Source organism: Mustela erminea, chromosome 3 (assembly GCF_009829155.1).
Source record: "Mustela erminea isolate mMusErm1 chromosome 3, mMusErm1.Pri, whole genome shotgun sequence".
NCBI lineage: Eukaryota > Metazoa > Chordata > Mammalia > Carnivora > Mustelidae > Mustela > Mustela erminea.
In genome coordinates, this window is record NC_045616.1 from 3,798,212 (window position 1) to 3,825,423 (window position 27,212).

The 27,212-nt window shown below is 43.8% G+C and overlaps 1 protein-coding gene across 30 annotated transcripts in view; it reads right to left on the reverse strand.

The window, feature by feature from the left end:
• Nucleotides 1-27,212, reverse strand: part of OBSCN (obscurin, cytoskeletal calmodulin and titin-interacting RhoGEF) — a 137,108-nt gene that overhangs the window by 91,179 nt on the left and 18,717 nt on the right. For 21 of the 30 annotated variants that reach the window (XM_032335091.1, XM_032335087.1, XM_032335096.1 and 18 more), the window contains exons 10-15: nucleotides 18,658-18,933; nucleotides 17,513-17,788; nucleotides 13,652-13,927; nucleotides 7,334-7,609; nucleotides 5,864-6,139; nucleotides 1,229-1,504 (exon numbers count right to left, since the gene is read on the reverse strand). The exons of 2 other annotated variants lie outside the window; for them this stretch is intronic. In XM_032335091.1, coding sequence (XP_032190982.1) covers nucleotides 1,229-1,504; nucleotides 5,864-6,139; nucleotides 7,334-7,609; nucleotides 13,652-13,927; nucleotides 17,513-17,788; nucleotides 18,658-18,933 — 1,656 coding nt within the window. The remainder of the gene's footprint in view (nucleotides 1-1,228; nucleotides 1,505-5,863; nucleotides 6,140-7,333; nucleotides 7,610-13,651; nucleotides 13,928-17,512; nucleotides 17,789-18,657; nucleotides 18,934-27,212) is intronic. 7 more of the 30 variants (XM_032335082.1, XM_032335081.1, XM_032335077.1 and 4 more) reach the window with 7 other exon arrangements.

Here is a 27,212-nt window from a genome sequence, read left to right on the forward strand (position 1 = left end):
GGGAGTCACTGTCCTTCCTCTTGATTGTCTCTGTCTGCTGACTCAGGAGGCTGGGCACCTTCTCCAACATTACTGGGCTGGCCATAACGCTTTGCTCTTCTGTGGTGACGCTGTTCGTGGGTTTGCTCATACACCAACAGTACTGTCTTTACTCATTTTAAGACACTCTTTACATATTTACATGTTAAGAAATGACAACTATGTGGCTTAAAGTTCTTTTCCCAACTCTGGGATTTGCCTTTTCACTCTCTCATGGCCTCTTCTGATGAACGAGATTTTGGGTTTTAATGTAGTCACATATGTCTATCTTGCCCTGTTGCTTGTAGGGCACTTGTACACTATTAAAGAGATCCTCCCTTATCCAGGTCTTTAAAAAACTGTGTTGTCACTGCAGGGTTTTAGGAATTTAGCTTTTATACTGAGGTCTCTAACCTACCAGGAGTTTTTTGGGTGTTGTGTGGATTCCCAGTAAAATTTAATTTTTTCCATATGGTTAACTGATCCAAGCACTATTTATGAAAACAACAACCCTTCTCTACTTCTTGCACAGACACTGCAGTAAAACAACAACAACAACAAAACAAGCAAACAAACCAAAAAACCCTGTGGTTTGGCAGGAGTCCACTTATGCAAGAATCTGTTTCTGTCTTATTTTGTCCCCTTGATCTGGTAACTGTCCCTGCCTTGAGGTGCACAGATAGCATATATCCATGTGTAAAACGGTGTCCTAAAACATCACAATCCAAAGTTCAGTTGAGATATTTGTAAGGGTGATTATATGGTCAAAACTTCCCCATCCTGATTTAAAGAAATCAAAATGTCTCACTAGCAAGAATCCCATGTGATCCTGAACAGGGCACCTGGGGCACCCAGAAGCAGCACAGTCACATAACCAAGGTGTGAGATGCTGAGCTACTTCAGCACCCAAGCATGAAGCACAGCCTTTGTCCTGGGCACCAAGGGATGCTGGGAGAGTTCTCTGCAGGTGCTGAGATGCATGACTAAGCATTAGGACATGAAAGCACTGCTCAGGGCTCCCTCTCCCTCCATATGCACCCTTCTCATTAAACCTCCACCAGTCATAGCCATGCCTATGAAAATAGAAGACAACAGGATGGCCAAGGTGAAACATGAAGACTAAGGGAAAGAGCATCAGAGCCTGTGGGTTCTGCAATGCAATGCTTTCATTACCTCCAAACAAGACAAGATGGTACCAGAAAGAACTGACCTGTGACGTCCAGGCAGAAGAACACCTTCTGGCCCCCTGCCTCGCAGCTGTACTCCCCGGTGTCCGCCTTCCCCGCCTGCTTCACCACCAGCCGCCTGCTGCAGCCCTTGGCCTCCATGTGCATGTTGGAGCTCGCACTCAGCTTCTTCCCGTCCTTGTACCACGTCACCTCCGTCTGGGCCTGGGCCACCTCACAGCTCAGGGTAGCACTGGCCCCTGCCTTGGCCTGCACCTCCTTGTGTGCTGGCTGGTCCTTGGCAAACACCAGTGTAGGTTCTGGGGAACAGGGATGGACACACACCGTCAGAGTCACCTTGTAAGTCAGGAATGCAGCACTGGTGAAAGGAACCTGAATGGAGAGGCAGGGGGACAGAAATGTCCCCAGGTTCTGCACCAGCTGTGTGGCCCGGAGAAACTCCCTCAGCAGTGGGTACCCATAGTCTATTGGTACCACCTACCACAGTTCCGTGTTGTTCTGCGGATATGGATGCTGTAAGCCCTCCCCACACATACTCCTTTAGGAGAGGATCTGTGGGGTCAGGAAACAGGCCCATCTTCCCAGGTGAGGCAGAGTCTTTCCTCAGCCATGTGCAAGAGCTCCTCCAGTCCACCCTCATGCCTGTCCTGCACTGTCAGCTGTTGGTAGCCTTGTGGGATGGAAGCTGTACCTGCCCGTGGCCATCTTTGCAAGCTTCTGACCACTGATAAAGTGAGGGGAATTTTCTGGTGTCTTTGGCCATTAGCATCGGAAGAGAATTCTACACTATATGTTAACTAACTGGAATGTAAACAAAATACCGAAAGAAAAAGATAAACTAAACTCCACTTCTTTCCTTTATTTTATACCTTTCTCTGATTTCCCTCCTTATTGTGCTGCCAGTCGTTGGACAGAAAGCCTCCCTACCTCATTTCCAATCACAAAGTCAGGTCTTCCACTTTTTTACATTAGTTTCAGGGGTAGAATTTAGTGATGCATCCGTTGCATGTAACACCCAGTGTTCTTTCTGTCACATGCCTCCTTCATGCCCATCCCCCAGCTACCCCATCCCCCCAACCACCCCCCTCCAGCAGCCCTCAGCTGCTGTTCCTTACAGTTAAGAGTCTCTTATGGTTTCTCTCCTTCTCTGTTTTCATTTTATTTTCTTTTCCCTTCCCTTCCCCCATTGTCATCAGTTTTCTTTCTTAAATTCCACATGTGACAGGTGCCTGAGTGGCTCAGTGGGTTAAAGCCTCTGCCTTTGGCTCAGGTCATGATCCCAGGGTCCTGGGATCGAGTCCTGCATTGGGCTCTCTGCTCAGTGGGGAGCCTGTTTCCTCCTCTCTCTCTGCCTGCCTCTCTGCCTATTTGTGATCTCTGTCTGTCAAATAAATAAATAAAATATTTAAATAAAATAAAATCTTGAAAAAAAATTCCACATGTGAGTGAAATCATAAGATATTTGTTTTTCTCTGACTGACTTATTTCGCTTAGCATAATACCCTCTGGTTCCATCCACATCATGGCAAATGTTAAGATTTCACTCTCTCTGATGGCTGAGTTATATTCCATTGTATATACATACCACCATTTCTTTAGCCATGTCTCTGCCGATGGGTAGCTGAGCTCTTTTCATGTTTTGGCTACTTGTTTTTATTTATTTATTTAAAATTTTTTTTTTCCGTGTTCCAAGATTTATTGTTTATGTGCCACACCCCATGCTCCATGCAATACATGCCCTCCACAATACTCACCAGACTCACCCAACCCCTTCCCCCCCTCCCTTCCAAAACCCTCAGTTTGTTTCTCAGAGTCCACAGTCTCTCATGGTTCATCTCCCCCTCTGATTTCCCCCAACTCACTTTTCCTCTCCATCTCCCATGTACTCTGTGTTATTCCTTATGCTCTGCAAATAAGTGAAACCATATGATACTTGACTCTCTCTGCTTGACTTATTTCACTCAGCATAATCTCTTCCAGTCCCATCCATGTTGATACAAAACTTGGGTATTCATCCTTTCTGATGGAGGCATAATACTCCATGGTATAAATGGACCATATCTTCTTTATCCATTCGTCCGTTGAAGGGCATCTTGGTTCCTTTCACAGTTTGGCAACTGTGGCCATTGCTGCTATGAACACTGGGGTAGAGATGGCCCTTCTTTTCACTACATCTGTATCTTTGTGGTAAATACCCAGGAGTGCAATTGCAGGGTCATAGGGAACTTCTATTTTTAATTTTTTGAGGAATCTCCACACTGTTTTCCAAAGTGGCTGCACCAACTTGCATTCCCACCAACAGTGTAACAGGGTTCCCCTTTCTCCACATCCTCTCCAACACATGTTGTTTACTGTCTTGTTAATTTTAGCCATTCAAACTGGTGAAAGGTGGTATCTCAATGTGGTTTTGATTTGAATTTCCCTGATGGTTAGATACGATGAACATTTTTTCATGTGTCTGATAGCCATTTGTATGTCTTCTTTGGAGAAGTGTCTTCTCCAAATCTCTTCTGCCCATTTCTTGATGTGATTAACTGTTTTTTGAGTGTTGAGTTTGAGGAGGTCCTTATAGATCTTGGATATCAACCCTTTGTCTGTAGTGTCACTGGCGAATATCTTCTCCCGTGGGTTGCCTCTTTGTCTTGTTGACTGTTTCCTTTGCTGTGCAGAAGCTTTTGATCTTGATGAAGTTCCAAAAGTTCATTTTCATTCTTTCCATGTTTTGGCTAATTGTTAAGTGTGATGCTAACTAACCCCTTTTTTTATAGTTAGTTAATAATTTTGTATTACAGGATAATGTTAATTAAATTTCACCAAATAGTTTTATTCAGCATTTATTAAGATAACCAACTTTTTCTCTTTTAGGATGTTAATATCATGCATTCTTCTGCTTTTTTAAGTTTCTAATGTTAAAGCAACCAGACACTCTTGTACTACAACTTCCATCATACTATATTGTTCCCTTCATATGTTGTCCAACTTGGTTGGCTGATATCTTGTTTAAGAGTTTAGCCTTGAAATTCATAAGGTATTGGCCTATAATTTTCCATATATTTCCTTCATAAGATTTCAACATTAATATTATGCTATCTACATCTACATAAAATGAGTTGGAGACTATACATCTTTTTTTTATTCTCTAGAAGAACCTTCATGAAAATGGAATAATGCCTTTTCAGGAATATTTGGTAAAACTAACCAGCAGATCCACTTGGCTCAGACTGTTCTCTATGAAAACATTTATTTTATTTTTTTAGAGAGGGAGAGAGAAGGGAGCACCAAAGTTAGAAGAACAGGGAGAATCTTGAGCAAGCTCCACAGAGCCCAATACAGGGCTTGATCTCACAACCCTGACATCATGACCTGAGCCGAAATCAAGAGTCAGATTCTTCACCAACTGGCCTACAGGTGCCCTGAAAATATTTTTTTATTACTTGTTCCATTTCTTTAAAATTTATAGGACTATTTGAGTTTTCTATGCCTCCTTATGTCAGCTTTGATATGTTAGCTTCCTATTAAATTTTAAAACTTCCAAATTCTTACCATGAAACAATCTGTCAAGTTCTCTTCATATAATGTTTCACAAAGATAACTAGCATGGTTTTTGCTATCTATACACACCTGCAAACCACTAAGTACAGATAGGATACCACACTGTTCTGTGGTGGCACCTCCAGGTCAAATGTGGGACCCTTATTGAATGCTAAGACTCTCTTAATAAAAGAAAATGAATATATTTCTCAACCTTCTCTATCAGCCAGCCAAGGAGGCACAAATAGACACCAACCATTAGGTAATGCTACCAAATAAATACTGGTCCACCAGTCAGCCTGCCATAATAGTAATTCATCTTTAGCAATGTGTGTGGACATGGCTTAAGTTTTTGTTCCTCTCTATTTCTAAATTTATATATCAGACTCCAAAGGAATTCTGACAAAGAATTGTTTAACTGAATACAAAAGATATGCTTTAAAAGGAATATCCTGTACCTAGAGGTACGTGTCACAGGTGTGTATCTACCCATCTCCACTTTTGTATACTTTGTACGGACATCACAGTGTGGAATGGATCTAGATGTCTCAGAAAAAGCAGACAGAGCTTCTCTATCCATGCGCAAGGAAGGAAGAGATTCACAGAACATCTAAAACGTGGATAATCCAAAGTCAGTCTGAGATATTTACAAGTACAGATGGGTAGTTGAAATTTCCCATTTATCCTTGATCAATGGGATCTAAACATCTGGCTGGTGATAACCTGCCTGTGGTTCTGAGGGAGCGAACCTGGTATCTGCCAGAGGATCCAATAGAAGGAAATTTACATATTCCCAGGTGAGAAGCACCTGTGCTCCTTCAGACCTAAATGCCAAGCAGAGTTCCAGGCCACGAAGAAACTGGGCAGGTTTGAGGAACATAGAACATAGAAGTTATCAATGTGCTAAACACCACTGAAGGTGGACACAAGTGGTCCCCTCCTTCTTACACACCCATCCAGTCAAGCCACTCTTGACCCTGTCATGGGAATGAAAATAGGAAGGTGGGAGAATGTGACATGGGAGGTGATGGTGATGGTGATACTATCCTTAATACTAAGGATAATCTGGGTTCAAAAATCAGTCCCATGTTCCCAAACAAGGCTAATTCACTACCCAAAGAACTGACCTGTGACGTCCAAGCGGAAGGACACCTTCTGGCCCCCAGCCTCGCAGCTGTACTCCCCGGCGTCCATCTTCCCTGCCTGCTGCACCACCAGCCGTCTGTTGCGACCCTTGGCCTCCATGTGCACGTTGGAGCTCGCACTCAGCTTCTTCCCGTCCTTGTACCACGTCACCTCTGTCTGGGCCTGGGCCACCTCACAGCTCAGGGTGGCGCTGGACCCCGCCTTGGCCTGCACCTCACTGCGTGCTGGCTGCTCCTTGGCAAACACCACAGAGGGTTCTGGGGACAGAGAGAGATGCACATGATTGAAGATACCATGTGCCTTAGGAAGGCAGCACTGGGGGAAGAAGGACTACACCGGGAGGGAGGAGAACTGGAAACGTTTCCAGGCTCTGCATCAGCTGTATGGTCTGGAAAAGCCCCATAGCCTTCTTGACACTAAGTAACAAAATCTAATTACCCCATCCATCAGCACTGTGTGTAGGAGAACATACATCCTATCACTGTTCCACGTGGACTATCCCAGCTGGGGACCATATATTCTACCACTGTTTCATGTGGGATGTCCCACTTGGGGAACATATATTCTATCACTGCTCGACGTAGGCTGTTCCAGGTAGGACCACACATTCTATCTCTGCTCAACATGGACTGTCCCACTAGGGGACCACACATTCTATCTCTGTCCATATGGACTATGCCAGGTGGAGACCACACATTCTATCACTGCTCCACGTGGCTGTCCTAGGTGGGGATCACACATTCCATCACTGTTCTATGTGGCTGTCCCAGGTGGGGACCACACATTCTATCACTACTCCACATGGGTTGTCCCAAATGGGGACCATACATTCTATCACTGCTCTTCGAGGACTGTCCTAGGTGTAACAACACATCCTGTCACTGCTCTACTTGGCTGTCCCAGGTGGGATCATGCATTCTATCACTGCTCCATGTGGGCTGTCCCAGTTGGGGACCACACATTCTCTCACTGGTTCACATGGCTGTCCCAGGTGGGGACTACACATTCTATCGCTGCCTTACATGGGCTGTCCCAGGTAGGGACCGTACATTACCCACTGCCTCACGTGGGATCTCCCAGCTGGGGACCATATATTCTATCACTGCTCCAAGTGGGCTGTCCCAGATGGGGACCACACAATCTCTCACTGCTCCACGTGGCTATCCCAGGTGAGGACATTATATTCAATCTCTGCACCACGTGGACTGTCCCAGGTAGGAACCACACATTCTCTCACTGCTCCATGTGGACCGTCCCAGGTGGGACCGTACATTCTCCCACTGTTCCACGTGGCTGTCCCAGGTGGGGACAGTACATCCTATCACTGCTCCACGTGACTGTCTCAGGTGGGGTCCACACATTCTATCACTGCCCCATGTGGACTGCCCCAGGTAGGGACCATACATTCTATCACCCTTGATCAAGGCTAGAGTTTTAACCCAAACGCTGACCTGTGACATCCAGGCGGAAGGACACCTTCTGGCCCCCAGCCTCGCAGCTGTACTCCCCAGCGTCCGCCTTCCCCGCCTGCTGCACCACCAGCCGCCTGCTGCAGCCCTTGGCCTCCACGTGCACGTTGGAGCTCGCACTCAGCTTCTTCCCGTCCTTGTACCATGTCACCTCCATCTGGGCCTGGGCCACCTCACAGCTCAGGATGGCACTGGCCCCCGCCTTGGCCTGCACCTCACTGCGTGCTGGCTGCTCCTTGGCAAACACAGCTGGAGGCTCTGGGGACAGGGAGAGACACACAGGGTCAAACACACCATCTAATTCAACATGCAGCACTAGAGAAAGGACTAAACATGTGGTAGGGCAGTCATCTCCAGGCTCTGCACCAGCTGTGTGACCAAAAGAAGATTTACCACCTTCCTAGAAAAGATGAACACAATTTATCTATACATTTTACCACTGCTCCACCTGGGCTGTTCCAGGTGGGGATACCAAAAGGTCTCCCTGCGCACACACTCCCCTAGGAGAGTTGCTGTGGGGTCACAATGCAGGCACACCTCAACCTTCTCAGATGATTCAGCCCTGCACATGAATATGTAGAGAGCATCTTGTCCACAGTGCAGGACAGTCCCTCTTGTGTGTTGTCAACTGTTGGCCACCTTGGGGGAGTGGAGTTGTACCTCCACAGTCACCTGCTGTGTCTTGTCAACTGTTGGCCACCTTGGGGGAGTAGAGCTGTACCTCCCAGGGCCATCCCCTGCCTGGTCCTAAGGATTCACAGAGTGAATGATCTTTTCCAATGTTTTTGGTCATTAATGTTTGCTCTTTGGCTCAAGACTTTTGCCCAGTTTTCAACAGTATTACTTGTCTTTTCCATGCTTGTTTTTAGGAGATATATTATATATATGATATGTATATATTATATATATAGTTAAATTTTATCACTTTATTCTGCATTTATGGAGGTAATCACTTCATTTCTTTAAATCAGTCTCTTAATGTCATGCATTATATTAATTTGATAATCTTTCCTATGTTTAAATAGTCTTGCATTCCTGGACTATGGCCTTCAATATGGTGTATTATCTTTTAAATATATTGCTGACTTATTTTCATAATGTTTTGTTTAAGATTTTTACTTCAAAAATCCATAACAGACTGACCTGTGATTTGAATTTTTTATACTTTCCTTGTCAGATTTTGGTTATCAGCATTACATTGTCTCTCTAAAGTAAATCAGAAACATCTCTCTTTTCTATTCTCCAGGAAATTCTCCAGGAATAGGGGCACCTGGGTGGCTCAGTCAGTTAGCATCTGACTCTTGTTTTGGCTCAAGTCATGATCTCAGGGTTCTGGGATTGAGCCCCATATCAGGCTCCCCACTGCATAGGTAGTCTGTTTATCTTTCTATCCTTCTGTCTCCCCGCTCCATGCACCTCTCTCTCTCATAATTAAATACATCTTTTTTAAAAGGGGGAAAAAGAAAAATGTCCATGATTATGCAATAATTTCCTTTAAGAACATTTCACATAATTTACCAGTTAGAAAGTACATGTGGTGCAAGATTATTCATTATATCTCTGTTTGTTTAAAAGGCTCTAGGGCAATTTACACATTTAATGCAATTCTTATCAAAATAACATCCATATTTTTCAAAGAAATAGAACAAATAATCTTAAAATTTATATGGAACCAGAAAAGACCTCAAATAACCAAAGGAATATTGAAAAAGAAAGCCAAAGTTGGTGGCATCACAATTCCAGACTTCAAGCTCTATTACAAAGCTGTCATCATCAAGACAGTATGGTAATGGCAAAAAAATGGACACATAGATCAATGGAACAGAATAGAGAGTCCAGAAATAGACCCTCAACTCTATGGTCAACTAGTCTTCAACAAAGCAGGAAAGAATGTCCAATGGAAAAAAGACAGTCTCTTCAACAAATCGTGCTGGGAAAATTGGACAGCCACATGCAGAAAAATTAAATTAGACCACTTCCTTACACCACACATGAAAATAGACTCAAAATGGATGAAGGACCTCAATGTGAGAAAGGAATCCATCAAAAGACTCAATCTCAAAAAAAAGACTGAGGGTTGCTGGGAGGAGTGGGGATGGGAGAGGGTGGTGGGGATATGGACATTGGGGAGGGTATGTGCTATGATGAGTGCTGTGAAATGTGTAAACCTGGCGAGTCACAGACCTGTACCCCGGGGATAAAAACACATTATATGTTTATCAAAAAATTTTAAAAAAATAAAAAATTAAAAAAATAAAAGGCTCTAGGGCAGGATTTCTGGTTGGCTCAGTAAGTTAAACATCTGCTTTTGGCTCAGGTCATGATCCCAGGGTCCTGGGATCAAGTCTGGCATCAGGCTCCTTGCTCATTAGGGAGCCTGCTTCTCCCTCTTCCTGCCACTCCCCTTTGTGCTTGTATGCTCTCTCTCTCTCTGTCTGGCAAATAAATAAAATCTCTAAATAAATAAATAAAAGGCTTTAGGATTATTTGAGGTCCTGAAATCTTCTTGTGTCAACCATTCTCTTTCACCATGCACAAAGATAAACTCTAATGGATGAAAACCTCAATGTGAGAAAGGAATCCATCAAAATCCTAGAGGACAGCATAGGCAGTAACCTCTTTGACATCAGCCACAGCAACTTCCTTCAAGATATGTATTCAAAGGCAAAGGAAACAAAAGCAAAAATGAACTTTTGTGACTTCATCAAGATCAAAACCTTCTGCACAGCAAAGGAAACTGTTAACAAAACAAAGAGACAACCCACGGAATGGGAGAAGATACTTGCAAATGACACTACAGACAAAGGGCTGATATCCAGAGGTCTATAAAGACCTCTTCAAACTCAACACTCAAAAAACAGATAATCACATCAAAAAATGAGCAGAAGACATGAACAGACACTTTCCCAATGAAGACAAACAAATGGGTAGCAGACACTTGAAAAAATGTTTATCATCATTAGCCATCAGGGAAATTCAAATCAAAACCACACTGAGGTTCCAACTTACACCAGTTAGAATGGCCAAAGTTAACAAGGCAGGAAACAACAAATGTTGGAAAGGATGTGGAGAAAGGGGAACCCACCTGCACTGTCAGTGGGAATGCAAGTTGGTGCAGCCACTTTGGAAAAAAGTGTGGAGATTCTCAAAAAATTAAAAATAGAGTTACCCTGTGACCCAGCAATTGCACTATTGGATATTTACCCCAAAGATACAGCTGTAGTGAAAAGAAGGGTCACCTGTACCTCAATGTTCATTAAAGCAATTCATTCACAGTGGCCAAACTGTGGAAAGAACCAAGATGCCCTTCAATGGAAGAATGGATAAAGAAGATATGGTCCATATATACTATGGAGTATTATGCCTCCATCAGAAAGGATGAATACCCAACTTTTGTTTCAACATGGATGGGATTGGAGGAGATTATGGAGGAGATTATGCTGAGTGAAATAAATCAAGCAGAGAGAGTCATATGGTTTTATCATATGGTTTCATTTACTTGTAGAACATAGGAATAGCATGGAGGACATTAGGAGAAGGAAAGGAAAAGTGAAGGGGGGACGGAATCAGAGAGGGAGATGAACTGTGAGAGACTGTGGACTCTGAGAAACAAACTGAGGGTTTTGGAGGGGAGGGGCGTGTGGGGATGGCTGAGCCTGGTGGTGGGTATTGTGGAGAGCACATATTGCATGGAGCACTGGGTGTGGTGCATGAACAGTGAATCTTGGAAGACTGCACCAAAAACTAATGACTATACAGTGACTAACATAAATAAATATACATATATATACATATATATATATATATATATATATCAATCAAATAAATAAATAAATAAATAAAAGTTTCTAGGACTATTTGAAGTGTTGAAATCTTCTTGTGTCACTTTTTACACAGTTTTCCAAGTATTTGGTTGATTTGCCAAATATTTTCATGTTTATTACCATAAAATAATTTGTCATATTCTCTTGAAAATAACATTTAAAAAAAATACACAGTCAGTGTTTTGGTATCTGCACACACCCACATATGACAGAAAGAATAGCAAATGGTTCGACCATTCTCTTACACCATACACAAAGATAAACTCAAAATGGATAAAAGACCTCAAAGTGAGACAGGAATCCATCAGAATCCTAGAGGAGAACATAGGCAGTAACCTCTTCGATATCAGCTACAGCAACTTCTTTCAAGATACGTCTCCAAAAACAAAGGAAACAAAAGTGAAAATAAACTTTTGGGACTTCATCAAAATCAAAAGCTTATGCCCAGCAAAGGAAACAGTCAAAAAAAAAAAAAAAAACAAAGAGGCAACCCACAGAATGGGAGAAGATATTTGCAAATGACAGTACAGACAAAAGGTTGATATCCAGGATCTATAATGAACTCCTCAAACTCAACACACACAAAACAGGCAATCATATCAAAAAACGGGCAGAAGATATGAACAGACACTTCTCCAATGAAGACATACAAATGGCTATCAGACACATGAAAAAATGTTCATCATCACTAGCCATCAGGGAGATTCAAATTAAAACCACATTGAGATATCACCTTACACCAGTTAGAATGGCCAAAATTAACAAGACAGGAAACAACATGTGTTGGAGGGGATGTGGAGAAAGGGGAACCCTCTTCCACTGTTGGTGGGGATGCAAGTTGGTACAGCCTCTTTGGAGAACAGTGTGGAGATTCCTCAAGAAATTAAAAAGAGAACTTCCATATGACCCTGCAATTACACTCCTGGGTATTTAACCCAAAGATACAGATGTCATGAAAAGAAGGGCCATCTGTACCCCAATGTTTATAGCAGCAATGGCCACGGTCACCAAACTATGGAAAGAACCAAGATGCCCTTCAACGGATGAATGGATAAGGAAGATGTGGTCCATATACACTATGGAGTATTATGCCTCCATCAGAAAGGATGAATACCCAACTTTTGTAGCAACATGGACGGGACTGGAAGAGATTATGCTGAGTGAAATAAGTCAAGCAGAGAGAGTCAAGTATCATATGGTTTCACTTATTTGTGGAGCATAACAAATATCATGGAGGACAAGGGGTGTTAGAGAGGAGAAGGGAGTTGGGGTAAATTGGAAGGGGAGGTGAATCATGAGAGACTATGGACTCTGAAAAACAATCTGAGGGGTTTGAAGTGGCGGGGGGTGTGGGAGGTTGGGGTACCAGGTGGTGGGTATTATAGAGGGCACGGATTGCATGGAGCACTGGATGTGGCAAAAAAATAATGAATACTGTTATGCTGAAAATAAATAAATTAATTTTTAAAAAAAGGAATAGCAAATGGTCAGGTGGTGGCCCCTAGAAGCCAGTGTGGGGCTGCAGACCATCTTGATTGGCCATTAAGACTCAGCACAACAAGAAAATAGATCTCAGCCTTCACTATGAACCAGCCAGAATGGGACAGACACACAAGTCTCCAGACAATGGTGTGAAATACTGCCTTATCATACAGAGGCTGCTACAGAGGACCTCATCTTTAACAAAGCAAGTGGGTGCAGAATAATCCATTCATTCCTCTCCATTTTTAAACCTGCGACAGACTCCAGGGGGAATTCTGAACCAAATGTTCTTAGAGGGGAGAAGCAAGATTTGCTTCAGAAAGAGAATCCCGACCTCACATGCGCCTACCGGGTATCTCCCAGCCCTCTGCTCTTGCCATACTTTGTGCACAGATTGCAACACACCAGAGCTCTGGATTCTGCTACACACAAGGGCACAGGGAACCTTCATTCCCATGTGCAAGGAGGAAAATGTGTTCTAGTACACCGAAAACCCATAGTCCATAGTTCTGTCTTGACATAAATCCAAGTAGGATCAGCTGGCAGAAACTCTCCCATCTCCTGATTTAGTGAAATGCAAGCATCTCTCCCTCGTGTGGCCCAGCGTGTAGCTAGGTGAGGGCATCTTGAAGTGGCCAGGATCTTCAGCAGAGGCAAATTCACATATAATGGGTGGGTGAGAAATGCCTAGTCTCAGACTCCAAGTGCAAGGTACAGCAGAGCCCCAGGCACCAAAGAACACCCTGGAGGTTCTCAGCAAACAACTTACGATTGCCATTACTATGTGGGAACACCACTTGGATTTCTGGGAGCATACTCTCCCTTCTGCCCGCACCCCTCCAGCACAGCACCACCTTGGCCCAGCCATGAGTAAGGGAATTGAGAGTATGGGCTGTGACATGAGATCCGGTGGGAAGAGCACCAGGGTTGGCTGGGGCAGTTAGCCAATCCCATCACCTCTACACAAGGCTATGATAGTCCCACAAGAACTGACCTGCAACATCCAGGTGGAAGGACACCTTCTGGCCCCCAGCCTCACAGATGTACTCCCCAGCATCTGCTTTCCCCGCCTGTTGCACCACCAGCTGCCTCTTGCAACCCTTAGCCTCCATGCATATTTTGGAGCTCGCATTCAGCTTCTTTCCGTCCTTGTACCATGTCACCTCCGTCTTGTCCCGGGCCACCTCACAGCTCAGTGTGGCACTGGCCCCCGCCTTGGTCTGCACCTCACTGCGTGCTGGCTGCTCCTTGGCAAACGCCACAGAGGGCTCTGGGGACAGACAGATATATATGTTAAGAGACACAGAGCTGGTACCACTTAGGTCACAGGGAGGAAAGCTTCAGAGTTCAGTTAATTTCCTACTTGGAGCAAATGCCATCATGTGTCCAGCAGGCTGTTGGAGAGTGTCTGCAAACATATGCCTCCTGACCTGGGGCCGGAGTGTACATTTAGATGTACCCATCCCAGGTGACAGCCAGCCCTTGTGGGGAGGTGGGCCTATTCACTCCTATACCCCCAGCACACAGTATGCCCACCATAAGCTACACCATAAGCTATACCCCCAGCACACGGTATGCCCACCATCGGTGTAGCTTATGGTGTAAGATACACTGGCTTTAAAAGATATTTCCAAAGTGATTTCAGAAATGGTTGTGCCAATTTACACTTCTATCAGCAGTGTGTGAGAGTTCCAATTCCTCACATCCTTGCCAACACCTGAGATTGCCTCTTTTCTAAAACTGCATGACTCCCAGTAAACTCAAGTGCATACACACAGAATCTCAGAGAGTCCATGCTGTGAAAGCAGCCAGCCATGCACACAATCACTGGCACAACCCAAGTGAACACTGGCCCACAGCATGCAGGCACCAGGCACCATGGTAGTGGCTAGAAACATGACAGTCTGTACCCAATCTACTGAGGGAGACAGACAAGCACATCAGTCATGAAGGCAGTGATGCCATGCTTGGGTGTAGTTAAACAATGCCACACATATGAGAGAAGGGATGGATGGGTCCCTTAGGCTCTGGGGCCAGGGCAGACCTCTCCGAGGAATGATGAATGACACAAGACAGACAGCTTTGATTCAAGCATAGGGCAGACATTCTAATAGAGGGGAGCCCAGGGCCAGGCTCTTCTGTAGGGATGCTGTGGAGTCATTGAGGATGGTCTAAGGGAGCCACTCAAGGATGTGGGGTCCCACTGGCCCTTGTTTGTCCCCTAGGGACACTGCTGTGTCTGGGCAGGACATGATAATGACAATGCAGGCACAGCACAGCTCCCCAAAAAACAGGGAGACCACCAGTACGTGCACACTTGTGTGCACAGAGGGGTGCAGTTAGAGGAGGATCCAGGTCTCCTGGGAAGAGGGACCATGTAGAATTGAGATGCCACTCAGCCATGTTCCCCTCAAGGGTCTCATGAGTTCTGAAGCTGCTGGACACAGGAGACTATGAAGCCCCACAGAAAACCTCTGAGCTCCAGAGCAGACAGCACACTCTGGCACCTTGCATTCCAGGGAAGATTAGCACTGAGAATTTGCTGGGAAAGGGGCCTCACCCACACCTAAGCATCTGCAGGAATTTAGGGAAGACCATGCCCAGAATGGGGCCCACCAGAGACGGAAGGCCCTGATCAAAACTGCAAGGGGGCCCCGAGCCAGCATGGTCCTGGAATGAGCTGAAGTTTGGCTGCCTTCTCTCCACTATCATAGGAAGGAACAACCCTCTTTCTGGAATAAGATAGCATGATCTATACCCAACAAGTTTTCTCAAGCAATGTCTGACAGTCAGTGGAAATGTTGCTTGTGTGTCAAGGAAAGGAGTAAATAGAAAACCAAAAAAAGGACAATATCAGGTGATGGGTTCTTATGCTTTTTCAGACTGGGATATATCCATGATTAATACTGTTTTAAAATGAAACTTTAAAAATAGATCAAACAGGGGCGCCTGGGTGGCTCAGTGGGTTGAAGCCTCTGCCTTCAGCTCAGGTCATGATCCCAGGGTCCTGGGATCGAGCCCCACATTGGACTCTCTGCTCAGCAGGGAGCCTGCTTCCCCCTCTCTCTCTGCCTGCCTCTCTGTCTACTTGTAATCTCTCTCTGTCAAATAAATAAATAAAATCTTTTTTAAAAATACATCAAACATAAGAAATTTACTACAGAGTCTGGAATCTATAAGAAATCAATGAGATGGAAATTATAGCACTTGAAAATAGTCAACACAGTATATAAGTGAGTCAGACATACTCTAAGCAGAACAGAATATTAGGGAATTTTAAGGCAGGTGAAAAAAAAAAACACAGAATAAAGGAGAGAGAGAAAAATAATTAAGAGGCAGAAAGAAAGATCCATATGAGACATGTGGGGAAACACAAAATGGTTAAATAAAATGTAACAGAACTTGGGACAGAGGAGAGAGATGGGACAGAACAGATATAAGCCAAGGGTAGCCTATGGTTGAGGAGAACATAAGCCCACACACCCAAGATGACCTGTGGCTCCAACCAGGATGAATAAAAAGGAAACCACACCTAGATTCATCAAAGTAAAACCGCTGAAAACTAAAATCAAACATAGTATCTTAAAAGCAACAGGAGAAAGGAAGGAAGGAAGGAAGGAAAGAAGGAGGGGAGGGAGGGGAAGAAAAGAAAAAGGAAAAGAAAAAAAAAGTCTTTGAAGCAACATAACAGAACTGACAGTTGATGTTTTAGAAGAAAATATGGGACTCAGAAGACAATGGAATGATATCTTCAAAATGTTAAAATACATGCCATTGACTCTTAACAACATAGGGGTTGGGGTGATGAAGTCTCATGCAATCAAAAACCTGTGTATAATTTGACTCCCCCAGAATGTAACTACTGATAGCTTACTGTTGACTGGAAGCCTTGCTGATGATACAAACTTGACCAATACACAATTTGCTATATGTGTTATGTATTACAGACAGAATTCTTCAGTGAAGTAGGTTACAGGCAAGAGAATGTTACTAAGAAAATTGTAAGAAAGAGAAAGCACATTTACCATACTGTACTGTATTTATTTTAAAAATCCACATACAAGTGGACCTGTGGAGTTCAAACCGATGTTGTTCAAAAGTCAATTGTATTTACAAATTACAAAATTGTATTTACAAATTACAAAAAAAGCTCTATTAAAATGTAATGTGATTCCCAGAGAAAATACCCTCAGAATTAAAAAATAAAATAAATATGTTTCCATATAAGAAAAACAAAAATAGAGCCTGAGAAGACCAGCTAAAATAACTACTGATGACAGAGTTCTTCAGGCAGAACAGGTAAACAAATAATCTCAGAATATGGGGTCCAAACCCTGGCTCTGTGGTTTTCTGGCTGTGTGAATTTTGGCAACTTATAGATTTTTCTTAGCCTCATATTAAAATGCAAATAATTGGGGTGCCTGGGTGGCTCAGTGGGTTAAGTATCTGCCTTCGGCTCAGGTCATGATCCTGGAGTCTTATGATCGAGCCCTGCATCAGGATCTCTGCTCAGCAGGGATATTGCTTCTCTCTCTATCTCTCTCTCTCTCTCTGCCTGCCTCTCTGCCTACTTGTGGTCTCTCTCTGTTAAATAAATAAATAAAATCTTAAAAAAATAAAATAAAATAAAATGGGAATAATCAGAACTCCTCCTCTGAGGTTGTTGCAATGTTTGCCCAAGTGAAAAGACAAGAAACACTGATAAAATACAATCATTGTCATGTAATTCATACCTGCTGGCTGCTGCTTGGGAAGCTGTGTGACCAAACAGGACAGGAGACATCACGTGCATGCACCCCCACTCTGGATAACTACTGTGCTCTAAGGAGCATAAGAAAGACCTCAAGGAACCCACCTGTGACGTCCAGGCAGAAGGACACCTTCTGGCCCCTGGCCTCGCAGCTGTACTCCCCAGCATCTGCCTTCCCCACCTGCTGCACCACCAGCTGCCTGCTGCAGCCCTTGGCCTCCACATGCACGTTGGAGCTCGCACTCAGCTTCTTCCCGTCCTTGTACCACGTCACCTCTGTCTGGGCCTGGGCCACCTCACAGCTCAGGGTGGCACTGGCCCCTGCCTTGGCCTGCACTTCACTGCATGCTGGTTGCTCCTTGGCAAACACCACGGAGGGCTCTGGGGACACAGAAGGACGCACATGATTGAAGATATCATGTCTGTTAGGAAGGCAGCACTGGGTTAAGAAGTACTGAACCAGGAAGCAGAGGGAATGGAAACTTCTCCTGTGTCAGCTCTATGTCAGTTGTGTCATCTGGAGAAGCCCTATAGCCTTCTCAGCAATAAGTAACACAATTTATGTACCCATTCTGTAACTACTGTGTCAGGGCTTGTTCAGGTGGGGACCATACATTCTACCACTGGTCCTCATGAACTGTCCCAGCTCTACGTTGCGTGAAGGAGTGAAGAGCCTAAATTCTCCCTTTCCTCAATGTGGACTGTTCCAGGGGGTCCCTAACTCTTCCACATCTCCTATGGGCTGTTCCAAGTGGGAACCATATATGACCACTGCTCCATGTGGCTGTTCCAGGTGAGTACTAAACATTGTACCATTGTTCTGCCCAGTTTCTCCAGGTGGGGACCACACATTCTATCACTGCTCCACGTTGGCTGTCCCAGGTGGGGACCACACATTCTATTACTACTCCACATGGGCTGTCCCTGGTGGGGACCACACATTCTATTACCACTCTATGTGGGCTGTCCCAGGTGGGGGCCATACATTCTACTGCTGCTCCACGTTGGCTGTCCCAGGTGGGTATCATCCCTGGAACACCAGTCATGGTTCACAGGAATTAGCAAACCTTTCCATGTACACCTTCCTATCCAATTTCTATTGGCTCAGCCACATGTATGAGAATCGGAGGCCAAAGGAGGGACATGTGAAAAGTTAAGTTTAATGGAAAGAGCTCCAGAGTCTTTCTGGACTCTATGCTTATCCCACCACCACCCTCGATCAAGACTAGAGTTTAACCAAAAGAACTGACCTGTGACATCCAGGTGGAAGGACACCTTCTGGCCCCCCGCCTCGCAGCTGTACTCCCCGGCATCCACCTTCCCTGCCTGCTGCACCACCAGCCGCCTGCTGCAGTCCTTGGCCTCCATGTGCACGTTGGAGCTCGCACTCAGCTTCTTCCCGTCCTTGTACCACGTCACCTCCGTCTGGGCCTGGGCCACCTCACAGCTCAGGGTGGCACTGGACCCTGCCTTGGCCTGCACCTCCCTGAATGCTGGCTGGTCCTTGGCAAACACTAATGCAGGTTCTGGAGACAGAGAGGGACAATCAAATATCTAGAGCTGAATGAAGGCCCACCCTCTGGATCTCAAAACCAGGATGGCTTGGCCACAAGCCTGCCCTGCTCCTGGCTCCCTCTACACAGAAAACCCCACACTCAGAAAACACATAAAGCAAGAACAGGTTAGTTTTCATAATCTGAAGACTCCAGGTCAAATAATTTCCAGGTAGGTATGTGTTATGATTCAGTATTTGGCATTTAACATCTGTGATCCCATAATTATCCTAACAAATGGAGGCATACCTGCACATCAAACCACAGATATTTTCAGGGAGAATTTCTTGTTCACTGTCACCAACAGTGGGTGATGTCCAAGTCACAAGAACACAGACACAATTACTCCTGATTCAGTCTGTCATTTCTAGTAATCCAGCCACCATCCATATAATGAAACCCCTGGCTTGGGGACTGGACAAGGTTTTTATTAGCTTACTTCTCTGGATCATATTACATTCTTCCTTTTGACATATAACCATCAACAATTTTTTTCCAGCAGGGTTTTGTTAATGGTAAGTTCTCTCCATTTACCTCCTGAAAACATCTTTATTTCACTCAAACTTTTGAATGATAGTTTAGCTGGATACAGAATTCTGGTTGACAGTCATATTCACCCAGTACATTGGGGATGATGCCTTCTTTGTGCTCTTCATTGCTGTGGACAAATCTGTGGAAGGATTACTGTCTTCCTATTCATCTTTACTCTTCTGTGGTTCACTGTAATGTGTCTAGCTGTGGATTTATTTTTCCTACATTTCCCATGATCACTTAGGAGTCCTGAAGCTTAGGATTCACATCTTCAACCCCTGCTAAAATTTCTCTGTGTGATTTCCATCATATTTTTTTCTTCTCATTCTCTCCAGCCTCTCTAGAAATCCTTTGGACACACCTGTGGCCTACAGTTTCTCTTCTCTACCTCTGCCCTTCTCTTATTTTTTTAAATCTCTGTGCTTACCTCTGAATAACTTCCTCAAATCTATCTTTCAGTTCAGTGATTTTGTCTTCAGCTATGTCTAATTTGCTATTTACCACTCCACTAAATTGTTCATTATAAATGTGTTTCCCATTCATGAAGCTTCATTTGTTTCTTCTTTGAACCTGCCTGTTCTTCTGCTTCCTACTTAACTTTTTTCTTACTTTATCAAATCTCTCATATTACTCATTTTAAGTATGCTGTTACATCATCTGAGGTCCCTGGGTGGTCTAGCCCTCATCTTTTCTGTGACTTCCAACTCCCTTCGATATAGGATTATTCCTCGAGTGTTTAGATGTATTTTACTGTGAATCGGACATGGTTTCCTCAGCCAGTAGTATTATTAAGTGTGACTTTGGCAGTGGGGTAATCCTCCTGATGGTCACTGTTGCCAGGCATCCCAGGAGTGCCACTGGCCTGGAGCCCCACTGGTAAACCTTCTATACTAGAAGTTAACCACTTCTCAGTCTGGGTTTCTTAGCATTATAATTTGAAATCTCATTCCCAAGTGAAAAATAGGCTTCCATTTCTTAGGGGAGCTTTTCCCATCTAAGCCGAAGCAGAAATACAAGTGCCCTGTGACCTCCCTGAGATGCAGGAGATTGCTTTTCTGGTCCATCTTTTCCTTAATGATGTGGTTCTAGAAGGTTTCCATCACTGTATGCTGATCTCTGCTTAACTTCCTATTTGTTCTCATGCATATTGGCAAGCTGGTGGTGTAAGTCTGACCCAGGTCCCTAGGACCCAAAGGCCCCCACAGTAGCAACAGTGCACCAAGTCATCATCCACTGCTTTCATTTCTCAGTGCCTCCTCTTTTCTAGCACCTGGAAATGTCCCTCTTTCTCCTTTCCAGTCCAGATATTAACTTAACCTGACTTTGTTACATTTGGCCCCACAGTTTCAGAGGTCCACAGTGGGAGAGTTTTCACACTAGAGAAGTCCAGATGGGGTGCTTTGTTTTATAGTTATTTTTTTTAAATTTTCAGCATAACAGTATTCATTGTTTTTGCACCACACCCAGTGCTCCATGCAATCCGTGCCCTCTATAATACCCACCACCTGGTTCCCCCAACCTCCCACCCCCCACCACTTCAAACCCCTCAGATTGTTTTTCAGAGTCCATAGTCTCTCATGGTTCACCTCCACTTCCAATTTCCCCCAACTGCCTTCTCCTCTCTAACTCCCCTTGTCTTCCATGCTATTTGTTATGCTCTACAAATAAGTGAAACCATATGATAATTGACTCTCTCTGCTTGACTTACTGCACTCAGCATAATCTCTTCGAGTCCCATCCATGTTGCTACAAAAGTTGAATATTCATCCTTTCTGATGGAGGCATAATACTCCATAGTGTATATGGACCACATCTTCCTTATCCATTCATCCGTTGAAGAGCATCTTGGTTCTTTCCATAGTTTGGTGACCATGGCCATTGCTGCTATAAACATTGGGGTACAGATGGCCCTTCTTTTCATGACATCTGTATCTTTGGGGTAAATACCCAGGAGTGCAATGGCAGGGTCATAGGGAAGTTCTATTTTTAATTTCTTGAGGAATCTCCACACTGTTCTCCAAAGTGGCTGCACCAAGTTGCATTCCCACCAACAGTGGAAGAGGGTTCCCCTTTCTCCACATCCCCTCCAACACACGTTGTTTCCTGACCTGCTAATTTTGGCCATTCTAACTGGTGTAAGGTGATATCTCAATGTGGTTTTAATTTGAATCTCCCTGAAGGATAGTGATGATGAACATTTTTTCATGTGTCTGATAGCCATTTGTATGTCTTCATTGGAGAAGGGTCTGTTCATATCTTCTGCCCATTTTTTGATATGATTATCTGTTTTGTGTGTGTTGAGTTTGAGGAATTCTTTATAGATTCTGAATATCAACCTTTAGTCTATACTGTCATTTGCAAATATCTTCTCCCATTCCGTGGGTTGTCTCTTTGTCTTGTTTACTGTTTCCTTTGCTGTGCTCAGGTAGGATAATCGTCAGGTAGGATAATCCTTTGCTGTGCAGAAGCTTTTGATTTTGATGAAGTCCCAAAAGTTTATTTTTGCTTTTGTTTTCCTTTGCCTTTGGAGACATAACTTGAAAGAAGTTGCTGTGGCTGATATCAAAGAGGTTACTGCCGATGTTCTCCTCTAGGATTCTGATGGATTCCTGTCTCACATTGAGGTCTTTTATCCATTTTGAGTTTATCTTTGTATACAGTGTAAGAGAATGGTCGAGTTTCATTCTTCTACATATAGCTGTCCAGTTTTCCCAGCACCATTTATTGAAGAGACTTTTTTCCACTGTATATTTTTTCCTGTTTTGTCGAAGATTATTTGACCATAGAGTTGAGGGTCCATATCTGGGCTCTCTATTCTGTTCCACTGGTCTATGTGTCTGTTTTTATGCCAGTACCATGCTGTCTTGGTGATCACAGCTTTGTCGTAAAGCTTGAAATCAGGTAGCATGATTCCCCCAGTTTTATTTTTGTTTTTCAACATTTCCTTAGCAATTCGGGGTCTCTTCTGATTCCATACAAATTTTGGGGTTATTTGCTCCAGCTCTTTGAAAAATACCGGTGGAATTTTGATCAGAATGGCATTAAAAGTATAGATTGCTCTAGGCAGTATAGACTTTTTAGCAATGTTTATTCTTCCAATCCAAGAGCATGGAATGGTCTTCCATCTTTTTGTGTCTTCTTCAATTTCTCTCATGAGTGTTCTGTAGTTCCTCGAGTACAGATCCTTTACCTCTTTGGTTAGGTTTATTCAGATGGGGTGCTTTTAATGCTAACTTTCCAATCTCATCTACTAGGGACTTTTTGCTTCAGGAACTCCTCTCTAACCTTCTAATAGAAAATGGAAATCTTGGCTTTTGGCCATCAGAGCATAGGTATTTTCAGGGAGAATTCATATATATACATATTCTAAATTATTAATTTCTGAGGTAGAGGTCAGTTATTCATTAGTCTTATATAATACCCAGTGTTCATTATGTCATGAGCCCTCCTTAATGTCCATCATCTAGTTACCCTACTTTCCCACCCACCTCCCCTTCAGCAACCCTCAGTGTGCTTCCTATGATTAAAAGTCTCCCTCTTCAGAGTCCATAGTCTATATGGACTCTGAAAAACAATCTGAGGGTTTTGAAGGGGCGGGGGGTGGGAGGTCGGGGTACCAGGTGGTGGGTATTATAGAGGGCACGGATTGCATGGAGCACTGGGTATGGTGCAAAAATAATGAATATTGTTATGCTGAAAATAAAAAAATTTTTAAAAATGAAAAAAAAAAAAGTCTCCCTCTTATGGTTTGTCTCCCTTTCTGATTTAATCTTCTTTTATATTTTCCTCTATTCCCCTATGATCCTCTGTTTTGTTCCTTAAATTCCTCATATAAGTAAGATCATATGATAGCTGTCTTTCCCTGATTGACTTATTTTGCTTAGCATAATACCCTCTAGTTCCATCCACGTCATTGCAAATGGCAAGATTTCATTTTCTGATGCCTACATAATATTCCATATATACCACATCTTCTTTATCCATTCATCTATTGATGGACATCTAGGCTCTTTCCATAGTTTGGCTAGTGTGAACATTGCTGCTGTAAACATTCGGGTGCACATGCCCCTTTGTATCACTACATTTGTATCTTTGGGGTAAATACGCAGTAGTGCCATTTCTGGGTTTGTAGGGTAGCTCTATTTTCAACTTTTTGAGGAACCTCCGTGCTGTTTTCCAGAGTGGCTGTACCAGCTTGCATTTCAAAGATAATTCTTTATGAGATATCACCAAGAATGGGCAGTATCCTTGAGTTACCAGATTTTTAATTGGATTTTTGATATTTTTAAAAGGCACAAACCCAACGTATAGATGGTTCTATTTTTATGTCTTAAATGTATTTTTCATGGAGAAAAAAGATAAAACACCCATATGGCTGACTTTCCCCTGGAGCAGGTGGCTGGATGGAAGACAGTGGTCTTCAACAATCAGTGCAGTGGCTGGCCAGGACTGCAGTCAGCCTCCATGTCACTGGATTCTCCCCCCACCCCTCTGGGTCTCTCCTTATATGGTCCCAGCTCTCCCAGGATCCCAGGGGTAGGTCCCATTATCATCCACTCCTTCCACGGCACTTCTTTTCCCAGTCCCTCCCACCACCAATATGCCAACAAACACTGAGTCTCCCTTCCCAGACCAGCATCAACTGAGTACCATGCCCAGACAGCCAACCACCTCCTGGACATCCCAGGCTAGCTCATCACCTACTCCTCCCAGCAAATCTGCTCCTGTCCACCTGCCATGTCTCAGATGGTGGCCCCTCAGTCTATGTGTTCACCCAAGCTTGTAAGACTCACCAGTATCACTGTTTCTCAGCCCACACCCACATAAGTACCACTTCATACACTCATACACCCTCTCCATCCCTTCAGCCACCACCTCTGCTTGACCCAGGCACCCCCAGAAGCAAAATCTCTGCAGGAAAATGTCTCTAGGGACCAGAGGGGTTCAGTGGAATCCACATGCTTCCTGTGCATGTGATGCCCATCTGAGCTCCTGCCACATCTGCCCTCCCAGCCAACAACAGCCTTATTTCTGGAATCATTTTTACATCCACTGAGGCTACTACCAGAATTCTGAGAACGAATGAGTCCTCACAAATGCTACCATGTGAAGGCAGGGAGCACCTAACCACACAGCTGACCATCACTCTCAGCCATGGCCAGTGGGTACACACCTTTCAGACTGTAGAGTGAGGCACCTGTCAATCATTTTGTGGCCCCAGACTCAGCTGCATCCTCAAGTTAGGGTCACACCAGGTCTCTGTTATTTCTGAGGCTCACTCCATAGGAATCCTCCCAGACTAACTGTGAAGGAAATTGTGTCTTCGATAAGCATGGCACAAAATCATTCCTGATCACACTGTGTGTGTATGCATCTATGTGTGTACGTCTATGTGTATATATGTGGGGATTATTATGTATGTTTGTGTGTGCATGTTAATGCATGTGTTGTTGAGAGTATATGTGTTTAAGTGTGCATGCACATATGTTTGTGTGTACGTGTGTCTGTGAGTGTGTATGTGTGTTGAAATGTGTGCAAGGGTGTGTATATGTCTATGAATGTGTATAGGTCTGGGTGTGAGCATATATGTTTAAATGTGAATCCATGTAAAAGTGTGTGTGCATGCATGTACACCTGTCTGTGTGTGTTTGAGATGATCTTCCACTGGCTGTGCCAGAAAGAAGCCTGTGGAGCCCTTCATGGTCACTCTGATCCCACAACTGAGCCAACACCATGAGGACCCCAGCTATACAGTAGTTTGCCTTCAAAATTGACCTGAGTGAGTTACAAATATCACCACAAGGATGTTTAGGATTTGTCCCACACCAGAAACACCAAACTTTGGGTCCATCTACATAAGTACAAAAAATTAAAACCCATATTTTTACAAAAACACCTGTGGTTGGTCCACCCTGTCTTAGTCACCAAATGCAGCCACAGGGCCATGGAGTTCATCTGAAGGTTCTCAAAGTAAGCAGCAGCAGGCGGACTGGGGAGGACAAAAACCAGAATTCAAAGTCCACCAAACCAAAAGTGAGTCCACCTTCTCCCACTTGCCTGCACACAGGGCAGCCCAATATCCAGAATTAGATCCCTCCCCCTCCCCTAGAGCATAGGGAAGAGAACCCCAAATGCTCAGAGTAACTGAAGACACCCCATGTTTTCTCCATGCTCTTACACCCTCACCCATCAAGATCAGAAACATTCAGAACACTGAGGATAGAGAACATTGTTCTTCAACTGAAGGAGGACCCACTGATCTTTCTTTTTCTATCCTCCTGCTGGTGTGGGGGGACCATGGTAAGCAGGTCCCAAAGCAATATGCCTACCTTTCCAACCAAAAAGCTAAAGACAATGACAGAAAACACAGAACATGAGGTTGTCAAGGAACACCAGGGCTCACCCCTGAGCCACTTGTGAGTGGATCTGACCCCAATCAACAGGCCAAAGACCTCGAGCTCTGAACTGGGGTACAGGCCACTGGTAAAGCTACAATAAATACTAGGTGGGCACATTCAGGACAGATTGAAATGGTACTGCAAAGACTCTGGAAACAAAACAATCTCTGGAAGGCTGGCAGGAACCCATCACTGGAACTCAGCAAAGTTTATTTCCAGCTTTAAAAAAATCAATGTTCCTCATTAGATATAAGGGAGACCCACAGTTTCAAAACATAGTATTCATTACATCCAGGATGCTATCCAAAACAGTCCCCTGAAACTCTCAGGAAACTCTCAGTTCACATGTCTGCAAGAAGAATACTCACAGACACCAATGTCAAAATGACACAGCAGCTGGAAATATCTGACAAAGAATTTCAAGCAACTATTATAAAAATGATTCAAAAAGCTAATGTTCTTGGAAGGGATGGAAAGACAGAAACTCTCAACAAAGAAAGGAAAGATATAAAGAACTGATATACCTTTTATAAGTAGAAAAATATAATAACTGGAATAATTCACTCAATAGCTCAGTGGCAAAATCCAATTTTAGTATATGTGCTGCCGAAGCGAGCACTCAGTGGCAAAATCCAGACAACAGAAGAGTGACTGGACTTGAAGATAAATCAATAGAAATTAATCAATCTAAGCAAGAGCAAGAAAGGGACCTGTTAGACAGAGACTCAGGAACCTACGGGATTAAACTACAAGGACTAAAATTCATGTCACTAGTCCTAGAAAGACAGAGGAGTGTAGTTTAAAAATATTTTCAAGAAATGATGCTTGAGGGATGCCTGGGTGGCTCAGTCGGTTAAATGTCTGCCTTCTCTGCTCAGGTCATGATCTCAGGGTCCTGGAATCAAGTCTTGCATTGGGCTGCTGGCTCAGCAGGGAGCCCGCTTCTCCTTCTGTCTGTCCCTCCCCCTGCTTGTTCTCTCTCTATCTGACAAACAACTAAATAAAATAAAAAATAAATTAAAGTTTCTACAAAAAAAAAAAAGAAAGAAAAAGAAAGGATGGTTGAAACTTTTTCAAATTTGGTGAAAGACATCAACCAGATTATAAGAGCCCAGCAAATCTTGGACACAAAGAAATCCATGACCAAATACACCATTTCAGAGCCATTGAAAATAAACAACAAACACTCTTGAAAACAGCCAAAGAATACAAACACATGACTTGTGGGGGGACAATTTGAATTACTGTGATTTTTCTCATTGAAAATTTCTCATTGAAAAAGAAAGAATCAATGGTCCAGAATTCTGTATCCAGCAAAATTAT